The sequence below is a fragment of the Diplotaxodon limnothrissa genome, linkage group LG4 (assembly GCF_057381915.1).
Source record: "Diplotaxodon limnothrissa isolate DT_005_m linkage group LG4, D_limnothrissa_male_GT1.1, whole genome shotgun sequence".
NCBI lineage: Eukaryota > Metazoa > Chordata > Actinopteri > Cichliformes > Cichlidae > Diplotaxodon > Diplotaxodon limnothrissa.
The window spans coordinates 24,478,451-24,493,196 of record NC_140599.1 but is presented as its reverse complement, the minus strand read 5'-3'; the positions used below and the strand labels follow the sequence as shown (position 1 = coordinate 24,493,196).

General features: G+C 39.6%; 1 protein-coding gene across 1 annotated transcript in view; it reads left to right on the top strand.

The window, feature by feature from the left end:
• Nucleotides 1–390: 390 nt before the first annotated feature.
• LOC146633905 (hemicentin-1) overlaps nt 391–14,746 on the top strand; it is a 47,068-nt gene continuing 32,712 nt past the window's right edge. Inside the window, exons 1-13 of the mRNA XM_085351893.1 lie at nt 391–496; nt 1,935–2,210; nt 2,300–2,620; nt 2,758–3,012; nt 3,130–3,384; nt 3,491–3,814; nt 3,952–4,206; nt 4,324–4,578; nt 4,920–5,279; nt 5,419–5,670; nt 5,822–6,076; nt 6,418–6,762; nt 6,905–7,156. Coding sequence (XP_085208019.1) covers nt 391–496; nt 1,935–2,210; nt 2,300–2,620; nt 2,758–3,012; nt 3,130–3,384; nt 3,491–3,814; nt 3,952–4,206; nt 4,324–4,578; nt 4,920–5,279; nt 5,419–5,670; nt 5,822–6,076; nt 6,418–6,762; nt 6,905–7,156 — 3,511 coding nt within the window. The remainder of the gene's footprint in view (nt 497–1,934; nt 2,211–2,299; nt 2,621–2,757; nt 3,013–3,129; nt 3,385–3,490; nt 3,815–3,951; nt 4,207–4,323; nt 4,579–4,919; nt 5,280–5,418; nt 5,671–5,821; nt 6,077–6,417; nt 6,763–6,904; nt 7,157–14,746) is intronic.

Below are 14,746 nucleotides of genomic sequence, written 5' to 3'. Positions count from 1 at the left end.
TAACTTGAGAAATCTGCTGTCGGTCGTGCAACTTCCTAAAAGAATTTGTATTCCTCAACATTTTTTTTTTTTAAATTGCATAATTTTTCACTCCCATTTGGACAAAAAAACAGGGGAGAGAAACAAAAAACACTTTGTGAAAGACTACATTAAAAAATTACATAAAATATGGGAGGAGGACAACCTATAAGCAACCGTTACTCCACAAAGGGCTGGCTGCAGATGTGGTTTTGTATTTTGGGTTTCACAGAGTTTCCTGTACACAAGGGCGTTAAATTTCCTCTCTAGTTTTTTTTTCTGCCTGTGAAACTTTTAGTCGGTCATCATAAGTAGAATCTGCATCGAGCTGACGTTCATTTAACCCAGGTCCTGAAGCTGGATAGTCTCTGGATGCTCCTGAAACACTGCTCCATTCACCTCATTCCTTCTGCATGCTGTCCAAGCATGCTGCCTGTCAGGATGCTGAGCATTCTCATCCTCCTCTTTTCACTGTGCAGTGAGTAATAATGATGCTCTGCAAGAACTCTGTGTGTATGGGAAAAACTATTTCATTGAATTGTTAGGAATAAAAATTAGGTTTTTAACTTTTAGTGTCTTGATGGTGTGATCAGTTTTGATACTGGAATGTTATTAGTGATGGTAACTGCAAAAGCTAAAACTAATAATAAGATCATGTTTCATGAAATACTCCCCTTTTAAGTTTTCATGACTCTATGTGGACTTGTGAAAAACATATTTCTTTTTGGTTACATGGTTCAGTAGCTTTCAAAACAAACCTTAGCAGTAGTGACTTGTAGTAATTATTTTAAACTATCGTTTTGTTGTGTGTTGTTTCGACCATTGTACGGTCTGACGGTCAGGATTTACATAGAATTTGGACCCAGGTGCAGATTTTGAGAAGGTTTAAACAAACTGAAAACTAACTTTTATTTCGACCCGAGGCAGTAAATTCACAAGACTGACAGAAAACAGACTCCAACAAACCACACAGGCGGATAAACAGTAGAACAGGATGAATAACTGAGGGGAGACAAAGGCTATAAATACATATAAGGTCATTGGAACAATGGGAAACACTAGGGAAAGACAAGCTAGCTAATCACAGGAGACAAGACAAGGGAAGTAAAACAAAACACAGTGAATGCCAGATGAGGGACTAACAAAATAAAACAGGAAGTAAGCAAATACGGGAACATCGTGGGAACAGAAAAGCTGACTTGACAAAGAGAACAAAGGAATGTAGGGAAATAACCACTGCAAATGAACTAAAACTAGAATAGAATAATCTAAATGAGAAGAATAGAGACCAAACTAATCAGAAAATATATGGTAATAATATAATAAACAAAACTAAATGTTAAACTAAAATGTTTAAGTAGAAAATCCAGAGTCATGCGTGGACGTCCACGCCTGAAAGGATGATCAATTAATAGTGCATTTCATTAGTACAGCCTGGCTGCTACATACCCTCTGAAACCCTATAGGAGCAGTGAGGATGCACTTTGTTTTTCAACATTAATGCGCAGAATCCTGTGGGAATTTTCATTTTCACAGGATTGCATTTATTTATAATGTTTGAGTTTATTAGAATAACTGTTTTTAAATAACAGACAGCATTTGAATACATTTATAAATAAAGACAAATCAGCTTTTTAGCAGCTTTAATCAGTTAGCACCTGTTCTGCCTTAATAACAACTACACAGCAACTGGTAGGCTCATTTGGTTCCCCATGTTGCTCTCTTTTTGGGTGTGTCTTTTTCTTGAATGTGCAGTTGGGCCCATAATTTGTTGAACAAAGACATAGTTTTGCCTCTGAACAGTCAAGATATGACAAAAATGCAGACTTTCAGCTTCAGTTCAAGGGGGTATACAGTCTATAGGGCTATAGAGCTAATAAAAGTCCAATAAAAACATTATTCTTGTCTATTCATAGATGCTGACAGCATATGCACAACAGAGTTGAAGACAGATCCACCTGAGATTATTGCAGAATATGGAGGAATTCCTGTAATTGTAAACTGTACCACCAGACTGGGCGATCATTACGGACTATACTGGAGAGTCGGGAATGAAAGCTCTGACACTGAAGATGAAGAAATGTTTATCTCCCACTTAGTGCCAGTGTCAGACTGGAATGTGACGGCCGAGTGCAAAATGAAGTTTAATGAGTCTTATGAATGCAGCAAGGAACTCAAAGTTATTTTATTCAGTAAGTTTAATTTGAATTGAATACAGTACAATGCTAAGAAAATAAATAAATGTTGACATTAACTAACTTTGCTTAATTTTGTTTGCCAGATAATCCAGAAGTTTTTCATTCTGTACAGCTTGTGAATGTGATAGGAGAAGAAACACAGTACAGACTGCAGTGCGATATAATCAATGTTGCTCCTGTTCAGTATGTCACTGTTAGCTGGTACAAAAACAGTGAAAAAATCCAGACAGAATCTTTCAATGACACAACAACCAAAACTCCAGTAAATGAGTCCTCTATTCTGAGAGTCAACATCAGCAGAGAAGAAAATGTAGTGGAGTTCAGATGTGAAGCTCAGCTGGACTTTGGACCACACAGACCAAAACTTCCTGCCATTTCTAAAACACACAGAGTTTCAGCCCACTGTGAGTAAATATCCTGCTGTTTACACATGAACAGAAGTTTATTTTTATTTTTTTAAAAGATTAAACACAAGTTCCCTTCTGTTCAGCTTTCAATTGTGTAAATGTGAGAACTGATAAAAAACTGTTTATCATTTCAGACGCTCCAGAGCTAAAGACACAAAATAGTGCTGATGACACTTATGCACTTGAGGGCACTAATATCATCTTGAGCTGTGAAGCTGTTGGAAACCCTCTTCCTGTGTATAACTGGATTTGTGATGGGAAAAACATGTTGGAGAACACAACCAGTCTCAGTTTACCTCGAGTACATGGCAATAAAACCTGCGCATGCACAGCTACCAATTATCTGGGAAACATAACTAAGACAATCCATCTTCATGTTGAACCAAGAGGTATATATTCTTACTTCACATCTAAAATTGTGGATGATTTAGATGAAACTGCTGACTTATGTCTTATTTTACACCAAATCATCTCTAACTCTGAATATATTTGCTTGTGAATGGCAGGTTGCCCACTAACACTGACACCTTCTGAAACTGTTGTGAAATTTGGAGATCCAGTTGCAATCAACTGCAGCACATCAGTCACAGATGTTGAAGGAATGGGCTGGGAGGCTCCATTTGGAGGTACAGGATTTGAGCGTCCTCCTGTTGTCACTTGGAGGGTTGAAAAACTAGAAGAGTGGACTCCAAGTCCTTCCTGCTATGCTACTCTGGTTGATGGATCACAGTGTACTGTGAGTCCAGTCATCACTGTTTACAGTAAGTACATGTGACCACAATGTCCACAATGCTTTATTGTGTTATAAACTATATGAATTGAAATTTGTAATATGATATAGCAATGATTTAGCTTATTTATTTACAGAAACTCCAGATTCTGTGTCAGTGTCTGACATGGGTCATGGTTCAATGGTGGAGGGCAGAGAGTATGATCTGAAATGTGACGTCATCAATGTTGCTCCTGTTCAGTATGTCACTGTTAGCTGGTACAAAAACAGTGAAAAAATCCAGACAGAATCTTTCAATGACACAACAACCAAAACTCCAGTAAATGAGTCCTCTATTCTGAGAGTCAACATCAGCAGAGAAGAAAATGTAGTGGAGTTCAGATGTGAAGCTCAGCTGGACTTTGGACCACACAGACCAAAACTTCCTGCCATTTCTAAAACACACAGAGTTTCAGCCCACTGTGAGTAAATATCCTGCTGTTTACACATGAACAGAAGTTTATTTTTATTTTTTTTAAAGATTAAACACAAGTTCCCTTCTGTTCAGCTTTCAATTGTGTAAATGTGAGAACTGATAAAAAACTGTTTATCGTTTCAGACGCTCCGGAGCTAAAGACACAAAATAGTGCTGATGACACTTATGCACTTGAGGGCACTAACATCACATTGAGCTGTGAAGCTGTTGGAAACCCTCTTCCTGTGTATAACTGGATTTGTGATGGGAAAAACATGTTGGAGAACACAACCAGTCTCAGTTTACCTCGAGTACATGGCAATAAAACCTGCGCATGCACAGCTACCAATTATCTGGGAAACATAACTAAGACAATCCATCTTCATGTTGAACCAAGAGGTATATATTCTTACTTCACATCTAAAATTGTGGATGATTTAGATGAAACTGCTGACTTATGTCTTATTTTACACCAAATCATCTCTAACTCTGAATATATTTGCTTGTGAATGGCAGGTTGCCCACTAACACTGACACCTTCTGAAACTGTTGTGAAATTTGGAGATCCAGTTGCAATCAACTGCAGCACATCTGCCAGATATGTTGAAGGAATGGGCTGGGAGGCTCCATTTGGAGGTACAGGATTTGAGCGTCCTCCTGTTGTCACTTGGAGGGTTGAAAAACTAGAAGAGTGGACTCCAAGTCCTTCCTGCTATGCTACTTTGGTTGATGGATCCCAGTGTGCTGTGAGTCCAGTCATCACTGTTTACAGTAAGTACATGTGTACAACTTTGTTAGTGTATTATAAACAGCATGAACTGACAGTTTTTATATAATAAAGCAATGATTTCTCTTCCTGAAAGTGCCACTGTAAATGCTCAGATATGATGGTGGAGGCTGCATGGAAGTGATTCTAAGTTGTCCATAGGAGTGAAAGATTATCTCTTTCTATGTGACATATTGGTGACCAGCCCAGTGTGGACTCTAGCGCTTCCCTAATGACAGCTGCCCTTGGTTTATCCCCATAGAAGACTCTCAATTGAAAAGGAGAAGAAAATGGATGGATGGATGAATGGATTTTTAAAATTGATTTTTCTTTGCTCTGTTCACAGAAACACCAAACATTGTGTCAATATATCCACTGAATCAAAGTCAAATGATGGAGGAACAAGTACACATAGTGCCTTACAATAAAGAAACAAGAACACAATATTGGTTACGGTGTGACATCATAAATGTTGCTCCTGTTCAACATCTGACTGTGAGATGGTACAAAAATAATAAAACCATCCAGACAGAGTCTTTCAATGACACAACAACTAAAACACTGGTAAATGAGTCCTCGATTCTGAGAATCGACATCAGCAGAGAAGAAAAAGCCACTGAGTTCAGATGTGAAGCTGAGCTGGACTTTGGACCACATGGACTAAAACTTCCTGCCATTTCTCAAACACACAGAGTTTCAGCCCACTGTGAGTAAAAATGTTGAGGTTAACACACAAACAGAAGATTATTTAATTGTATTTTTTAGGCTAGATTAAACAAAAGTTCTATTCATTACAGCTTTCTATTATGTAAATGTGAAAATGATAAGAAAAACTGTCTCTTCAGATGCTCCTGAGATCAACACAAGTTGTACTGTTGACATCTCACCACTTGAGGGCACTAACATCACATTGAGCTGTGAAGCTGTTGGAAACCCTCCTCCTGTGTATAACTGGACTTGTGATGGGGAGAATATGTTGGAGAACACAAACAGTCTCAATATTACTCGAGTCGATCGCAACAAAACCTGCACCTGCACAGCTACCAATTATCTGGGAAACATAACTAAGACAATCAATGTTCATATCACACCAAGAGGTACACATCTTTTATTATTATTTAGTTGTTATTTATTTCTTAAATTTATTTTTATTTGATCTCTAATGTTGTAGGTGTTATTCTTTTGTTGTGGGTCTTATTTTTGATTTGATAACAAATCATGTCTAACTGAAGGTATTGTGAATGGCAGGTTGTCCTCTAACTCTGGCACCGTCTGAAATGGTTGTGAGATTTGGAGATCCAGTTTCAATCAAATGCAGCACATCAGCCACAGATGTTGCTGAAATGGCCTGGGTGACTCCTGCTGGAGACAAAGAATTTAAACCTGGTTCTGATGTCACTTGGATGGTTAAAAACCTGAAATGGTGGACTCCAAGTCCTTTCTGCAGCATCACTCTAAATGACAATTTTCAGTGTTCTGTGAGCCCAGTCATCATTGTTTATAGTAAGTACATCTGTCAAAACTGCATTATTGTACTAGAAATTAAGATGAAACAGGCTATGATGTAAAATACTTTTATTTATTTATTTTTGTATAACAAAGGCATAATTTCAGTTTGCTGACACTGCAACTTTGAAGACGATGTTGTCGAGTAACCTGCTGTAACTCTGATCCAAATGTTGTACTTTCATGTAGAACTGTGAAGAAGACTCTGTTAGTGGCAAGAAAAACCCAACCTTTTAATATCAATGCATTTATGCATTCATTGTTCTCATATTGATGCTAACAAGCGCATCCATTTGTCATATGTTGTAAATGTATTTTTTACTTTGCTTCATTTGCAGAAACCCCAGAGACCGTGTCAATCTCTGAAATGAATCATGGTCTGATGTTGAAGCACAAAGAGGACAAGCAGTACACCAAGACACAATACAAACTGCAGTGTGACATCATCAATGTTGCTCCTGTTCAGTATCTCACTATTACTTGGTATAAAAACAATAAAATCATCAAGACAGAATCTTTCAGTGACACAACCAAAACACCAGTAAATGAGTCCTCTATTCTGAGAGTCAACATCAGCAAAGAAGAAAAAGTCGTTGAGCTCAGATGTGAGGCCAAGCTGGACTTTGGACCACGTGGACCAAAACTTCCCGCTATTTCTCAAACACACAATGTTTCAGCCCACTGTGAGTAAACATCCTGCTGTTTACACAAAAACAGAATATTTCTTGGATTTTTTCATTTCTAAACTGAATTTAACAATGTGAAAATGAGGCATACAACATGTAATTATTTAAACGAATAACAAACATCTTTTTGTCTCTTCAGATGCTCCAGAGGTAAACACAAAAGATAGTAATCATGACTATCTACTTGAAGGTTCTAATATCACCTTGAGTTGTGAAGCTGAAGGAAACCCTCCTTCTGTCTATAACTGGACTTGTGATGGGGAGAATATGTTGGCGAACACAAACAGTCTCAATATAACTCGAGTAAATCGCACTAAAACCTGCACCTGCACAGCTGCCAATTATCTGGGAAGCGTAACCAAGACGATCAATGTTCATGTTGAACCAAGAGGTACACGTCTTTGTTTATTTCAAGCCTAATATTGCTGTGGGACATTTAGAGGACACTGATGACTAAAGAGAAGTGTTAGCTGATGTTTAAATTGATCAATGTATTTTAGGAAGTTTTGAGAAGTAAACTTTGGTTTTATTTTTTTTATCTTACAGGTAAAACCAATAAAATCACTTTTGCAGTCATTTGGGCTTTGCCATTTGTAGCAGCCATCATCATCTCCATCTTCATTGTGTTCTACTGTCGCAATCAGTGGAAAAAACATGGACATTATAGTTTTGTTTCTGACAAAGATATCCCTTTGACACAAACTAATGGAAACAAATAAGATATCTGCTGCTTTCTGTAAATCGAAGCAAAAACTTAATTTAATGTGCTACCTAATTATTTTTCTTTCATTAAAAAAGAAGTTCTACACCCATTTCATACCCTTGTATAAAAAACTCCAAGCTTCACATTCCTGGAAATGTGGGCCCACCCACTTCAACAATGGATCCATGCTGATGGGCTTTTAAAAAAAGTTTTATTTTCTATTATTTCTATTACTTTTCTATTAATTAAATAAATATTTTAAAAAAAAAATTATGTCATGTGTTTTCCTTTCTTAAAAAACAAGTAATCAAAAGATAAATAAAAAAAATAATAAATATCACAAGCAAAGTCTGACTACAGAGGCAGTTTCACATTGACCAATAGCTGTTAAATCTGAAATCGCATGTAAGGGTTCAGAGATTTCTCAGGCAGCAGATAATAAAACTTAGAAACTTAACACATCATGTAAGGAAATTTGAGTTTAATATTTTTTTTGTTATAACAATGGTTTTTTTTGCAATAAATCTTACACTGTTGGAAAAAAACATACATAGAGACAAGAGCCCGGCACAGCTTCCTTATCCTGGTCACCAGCTTTTCACACACTGCCAGTCAGTGGTTGTGCTGCTCACTCTGGCACAAACAGGATGTCCAAGCTGATCTCCAAATGTTCATTGAGATTGAGGTCAGGACTGCAGACAGACAAAATGAGCTTCCTCTGTACACAGGCTGGGGTCAGTCTTAGAGATAGGATGAGAAGAGGTATTCTCAGCCTAACTGGCAACCATGGCAGACCCTGGGAGAGACCCAGACCCCCGTGGAGAGATTATATATCTCATCTGGCCAGTTCCCAAGAGGGGAAATACTGTACTGCGTGAGGAAGTTAAGTGTCAGAGGTATGTGATGGTGATTAGTATTTTATGCAGGATTCTTCATAATCTATGATACTCACAATCTGTATCTGTTATCTGTAAAGTCAGCACAATACGTGTGTGTAAATGAGAAGGACACATGCGTAACAATGAAGCTGCAAGGAGTAAAGATAGTGAAGGTAGATGTGTTTAAATACCTGGTAATGTGGGGTCAATCACCCAAAGCAATGGACATTGTACAAGTAAGATTAATAAGAGAGTGCAGTCAGGGGTTCCTTGTGCCAGAAGAATAGCAGCAACGGTGAAAGTTGAAGGTTTGCAAGATGATAGTGAGACCTGTGTCTCATGTGTGATGTTTGAAGATGGTGGCACTAACAAAAAGACAGGAAGTGGATCTGGATGTAGCAGAGTTGAGGGTGTTAAGTTTTTTATTGGGAGTGGTCATTATGGACATACTTAAGAGTCCATCCGTCCGTCCTCTTCCACTTATCTGGGGCCGGGGCCAGCAGCCCAAGCAGAGAAGCCCAGACCTCTCTCTCCCCAGCCACCTCCTCCAGCTTGTCCAGGGAACACCAAGGTGTTCCCAGGCCAGCCGAGAGATATAATTTCTCCAGCGTGTCCTGGGTCTGCCCCAGGGCCACCTCCCAGTAGGACAATGCTGGAACACCTCACCCAGGAGGCGCCCAGGAGGCATCCTTGTCAGATGCAAAAAAACACCTCAACTGGCTCCATTCGATGGGAAAGAATGGACTCTTAAGTATGTCCATAATGAGCCCCTCCCGGATTGCTAAGCTTCTCACCCTATGCAGGGATGCGATCACAACCATTAGTAGCATGTAATGTAATTCCCATCATGGGAGATTTTCCACTGGAGCAGTCTCGTGATGACATCCTATGCTCAGCCTTTGACCAAGTGATTGAAATTGATGCTTACGTGGTGTGCCCTGAAGCCATGCGGACCTACCTGTGTTTTGTATTTTTAAAAGATAGGCTGTATCGAGTGAGTTGTGACACTTGCACGGAGGAGACACACACCCACTTGTTGGTGGCTCACTATAACCCCATGGCAGGGCAGGGCATAGGGGGTTTGACAAGAGCGAATTATGACCCAATTTTTTTGGCCAGGCATCCGAGAGGATGTGCGCTGCTGGTGCGCATCCTTTCTGGAATGCCAACTTATTAACCAGCCAACCATACCAAAAGCACCTTTGTGCCCCCTACCATTAATGTAGGTCCTCTTTGAACTTATTGACTGGGTTGTTGGAGTGGCTGAATTTATTCCCTTTGAACTGCTGTTCAGCAGGAAGCTGCGTGGGGTGCTCGACCTGATTAAGGAAAGCTGCGAGGAAGGTCCAAGCCCCTCAAAGAATGAAATTCAATCCGTGCTGGACCTGAGAGTAAAAATCCACACACTGGGGAGGTTGATTTGGGAGAATTTGCTCCAGGCTTAGCAATGTCAGCATTGCCTGTATAACAGAGAGGCCACACTCAGGCAATTTTCACCCGGAGACAAAGTTCTTGTATTACTCCCTTCTTCTAGCTCAAAATTACTCACCAAGTGGCCAACACTCTTCAAGCCAAGGATCATCAAAGATTGCAATCTGCCTCAGAGTGCAGAATTGGATGAGGTGCTTGTTTCTGCACAGCATGATCCTGACGAGGGTGTATGGGACTGTGAAGTGTCTGCCGTCCTTCTGCTGCTTAACTTGTTACCTCCAATATCTAAGGGAAGAAAGTCTTCAAAGATTAGCACATCTAATGCTGCTGACCACCTGATGAAATTCATGAAGGTGGGAGGAAGCGTGGAGGTTTTTCTCAAGGAAACCGGCCCCGCTCAGCCCTTCCTCCTGTGTCTTCTACACTTTCATCCAGACCACGATGTATGGCATTGATGTTGGCAGTGTGAAGGAGAATCCTTGGATCAGGGAAATCAGAGCAAGAATTCTTTACAGTACAGTTTGAATACATCCACTATTCAGCACTTTGACTGGAAAAGTTCATCTGTTACATTTGTAAGATACTCCACACAAGTTACTCAGTGGTATTTAGACATTTGAATTACCAGCATGGTTTGTACCCAGGAACGTTTTTGCATTTGACCTGCGGAGAGCCTGAATGTTCATTTATCATTTGCATGTAGTCTGCTTACAAGCAGCACTTCCCAAACAGACGGAGACTGTGTTGATTTGGATATCACCAGCAATTTTGATTTTGAGCCCGTACCTAATGATGGAGCCTCCGGCTTCATTAAATATAACACAGGAAAAGAGAGAGCGAGAGAGCTCATTAACTAAAACACCACACACCTGTCCCACCAACCTCTCTGGCACTGCCCCTTGAACTCACTGCACCACCCCTTCCCTGCAGCTGAGCCAGGGAGCACACCTTCGTCACACTCACCATTTCCAACACCAGGCCAAAGAGAGAAGAACTTCACATCTTTACGTTCACCGTTCACCAAGTAAAAATTGGGAGTAAATGACAGCTTTATAGTAAGAGAGTGAGCAGTGATGGTATGGAACTAATAAAGAAATGAAACTCAAACTTTAATAAACTGCATGCAATAGAAGTGAACAACTGATGCATTTATTTATTTAGATAAATGCTAACTGACCTCTATAATTTATGTAGAGGAAGGCAATATTGCTTCTACTACATAATCTATTCATTAGACATTGCTTACTTTAGAACTAAATATAACAGCTTCTATGTGGAACCTGACAGTGACTGGTAACAGCTACAGTCGGGTTAATATCATAGCAATCCAAGGGGACTCCCTCTCCTGGCACAATGTCTCACCAGTTTGGATTCCACTTCCACTGATCCCATCTGATTGCTGTCTGCTGTATGTTGACTTTTTCCCATTAATGTGGTTATTTAAATTATCATAAATGAGCCTGGTAGTATCAAATATGTGCCCAATCCAATATGAATGATGTGTGGTATCGGAGTGGACACTACTTAACCAACCTGAAGAGAGTTTCCATGGTGATCAAACTCACATAACAAGGTTAAATTATGGACATATGCAAAGGTAAGACATGATGTAGATGATTTTCACATGTGTAGAGAGAATAAAACAAACTTAATCTGTGTCTGTGTGTTTAATAAAAACATTATTTTCAACTTAACCCAGTCTGTGAACTGTTTGTGTACCAGAACTCCAAAAAAAAAAAAGAACAGAAATCAAAACCCAAACAATAAACACATTTCTTAAATTTCAAAACCTAAGAAAATCATATACAGGATCATAACAAACTCATACACTATTGAGGTACTTAAGTGGAGTTTCAACTTATGTAAATAGTCTAAATATGAAACATGAATCATGATTTGCATCTCCAAAGCGTGAAATGGACACGGTGGACTGAGATGTCATTAAACATTTTGCTGTGATACTGGGTTGTGGTAGGACATGCCTAGAAGGGCCAGGAGGCATCCTGATTTAATGCCTGAACCACGCCAACTGGCTCTTTCAATTTGGAGAAGAAGTAGCAGCTCTATTCTGAGCCCCTACCAAATGCCCAAATGCCCAAATTCCTTGTGTCATTTTCACTATGTCCTTCGCTACAAGTGAAAAACCTGGGTGTTATTTTTGACTCTGAGCTTGGTTTTATCCCACATGTTAAACATGTAACCAAAATTGGATTTTATCATCTAAAAAATATAGCCAGAGTCCGCCCTATTCTCTCTCGGGCCAACACGGAGATGCTGATGCATGCTTTTATTACCAGTTGCATTGATTACTGTAATGCCCTGCTCTCTGGTCTTCCTAAGAAGAATATTTCAACTTTACAACTCTTGCAAAACTCGGCAGCTCGTGTGCTGACGAAGACCAGAGGGCGGGCCCACATTACACCGGTTTTAGAATCGCTGCACTGGCTCCCCGTGTGTTTCAGGATCGATTTTAAAGTTCTTTTATTGGTTTTTAAATGTCTTAATGGTCTTGGGCCTTCTTATCTCTCAGATCTGCTTTTACCATACGAACCCTCGCGGACCCTGAGGTCCTCTGGTACTGGCCTTTTGATTGTCCCTAAAGTCAGGACACATACTCACGGAGAGGCAGCTTTTCAGTGGTATGGTCCTCGTCTGTGGAACAGCCTGCCGGAGGAGCTCAGGGCCGCAGAGAACGTACATGTTTTTAAGAACAGGCTCAAGACCCACCTTTTTAATTTAGCTTTTACTTAGCGTTTATTTATTTTTTATGCTTATTTATTCTATCCTGTTATTCTATTATTAATTTAGGATTTACCTAATATTTCTTGATTTTATTCTTATTCATTTTTTAATCTTCTTACTCTATTTATATTTATATTGTATCCTGTTCTTATTTATTTTATCATTTTACCCTGTATACATCGTATTGCGTCATATCTCCAGTGTTTCCTCGGAGGGCGCTCTCTGCACCGGGGCTGTTATTGACCGTGGCTGCTGGGTCTCTGGGGTCCTCTCAGCCTGGTTGGGGGGCTCCTTTGCCTCCCTCCGGCTGTGTGCCCAGCCCGGAGGCTGCGGTCTGTGACCGGCTCCCGGTGCAGACGGCTCTCTGTTATAATGTTTCCTCACTTGGCTCATGCGAGCCCAGCCCAATTTTTACTCTTTAAGTGTGCGCGTGTGTGTATGTGTGTGTGGGTGGGGGTGGGGGGATATATGTGTATTGAGAGTGTGGGGAGTGAGTTGGAGGGTGGGGTGGGCTGCTTTTAACTATGTAAAGCACTTTGTGCTACATTTTTTCTGTATGAAAAGTGCTTTATAAATAAAGATTGATTGATTGATTGATTGATCTCCAAGGGAGAGGCCAGCCCCCTTTTGGAGGATTTAACCTTTGCCACTTGGATCCATGGTCTCATTTTCTGAGTCACTACCTAGAACTTGTACTGACCAGTACATCTTTGCCTTCACACTCCACGCTCTGTGTTCAACACAACAGAGTAGTACAAAATCAGCATCAACACAGATACTGTACCAATCTGTTTGCTCTTGAGATCTTGAGACTCTTAAGCGTCTCCACTTGTGGCAGCAACTTGTTTCCAGCTGAGAGCCAGGGCATCAGACTTGGAGGTAATTTAGATCCCAGTCACTTCAAACTTGGCTGCAAACTGCGCCAGTGCAAACTGCAGGTCATTGCTCAATAAAAGCCAACAACCCTAGCTTTTAAAATCAAATTATATCATATCTGCCACTGAAGTCAAGTTGGACAACAAGTTATGGATTATTGATAACATGGCAACTATACAGTTATAACAGCTGCAACTGAAACTTGATATGGTTGGGGTCTATAAAGTTTTGGACAAGCAAACATTTAAACTCAATTAAAATGTAACTGAAGTGCAGATTTTCAGCTTTATTAAAGGGGTTTAACAAAAATAATTGTGATTTTATGATAGGGAAATTGAAACTGTATCTGTGTAGTTTCTCAGTAATCCGGGTCATAGTCTTTAGAGCTAAAGAACATGATGATTAAACTTCCTAGAGTTTAAAGAACTCCAGTCGCCTTCTTTTTAAGATTCTAACACTACTGAAAAAGAGCAAGGAGTCCTTGAGAAGCTTTAGAATAAAGAGAATGAGATGTTTACCACCACCATCTGTGGTGTATGTGATTACACACATCTACACTCATGCTTAGTTGCAGAATGCTCCACTAACCTATCAAATCAACATTACAAGTGGTTTTTAGTAGTGTCATGATGTATATCTGCACAAAGCAAAATCACAGGATTGTTTTCCAGTATCTGTGTTGTAGATGGCATGGGGATTGGAGGCAGATATGAGAATGCAAGGCAGGGCTTTTTGCTAGGCTAGTGAAAACAGCAACACAAACCCCTGGTGCCAAGCATTTTCCTCTTCTTAACACTAAATGTCTTGCCTGGAGCTACAAATTGCTAAACACAACCATACTCATATGCTCACGAATGCTGTGTATTGTGACTAAAACAAATCATGAATTTGTTTTGGGGGTTTTTTTAAAACAAAAAAGAACTTTATATGCTGTACTATTACAAACCTTCTTAGAATTGAGGTGTTTACCTTTGCAGCCTTTTACAAAATAGTGAATGAGCCTACAGATTGGTGAACTTGTGTGTCAGTGAAGCTTGTTGTACAACATGGTTTGAGTGCTCAATTAGGGTAGAAAGCATGCACACTGAGACATACTATCTTTTTGCTGTTTGCAGATAAAAAAGTATCAGCAAAATGTGCTAGCCTGTCACATCATTTCTTTCACTTTGATAGCTTGATAACTGTCATTCCCCTTAAATGATGTGGCCTCCTTTAATTTCCAACATATTATCTATTGTGATTTTCTTCCCGGTGAGTTATGATGTGTTTTCAAACTGTTTCTTTAATCTTTTGAGCAGTGTATCTATTTCCTGTCAAATTTATTTAACTGCTCAGATAAACAGCAGAGGCT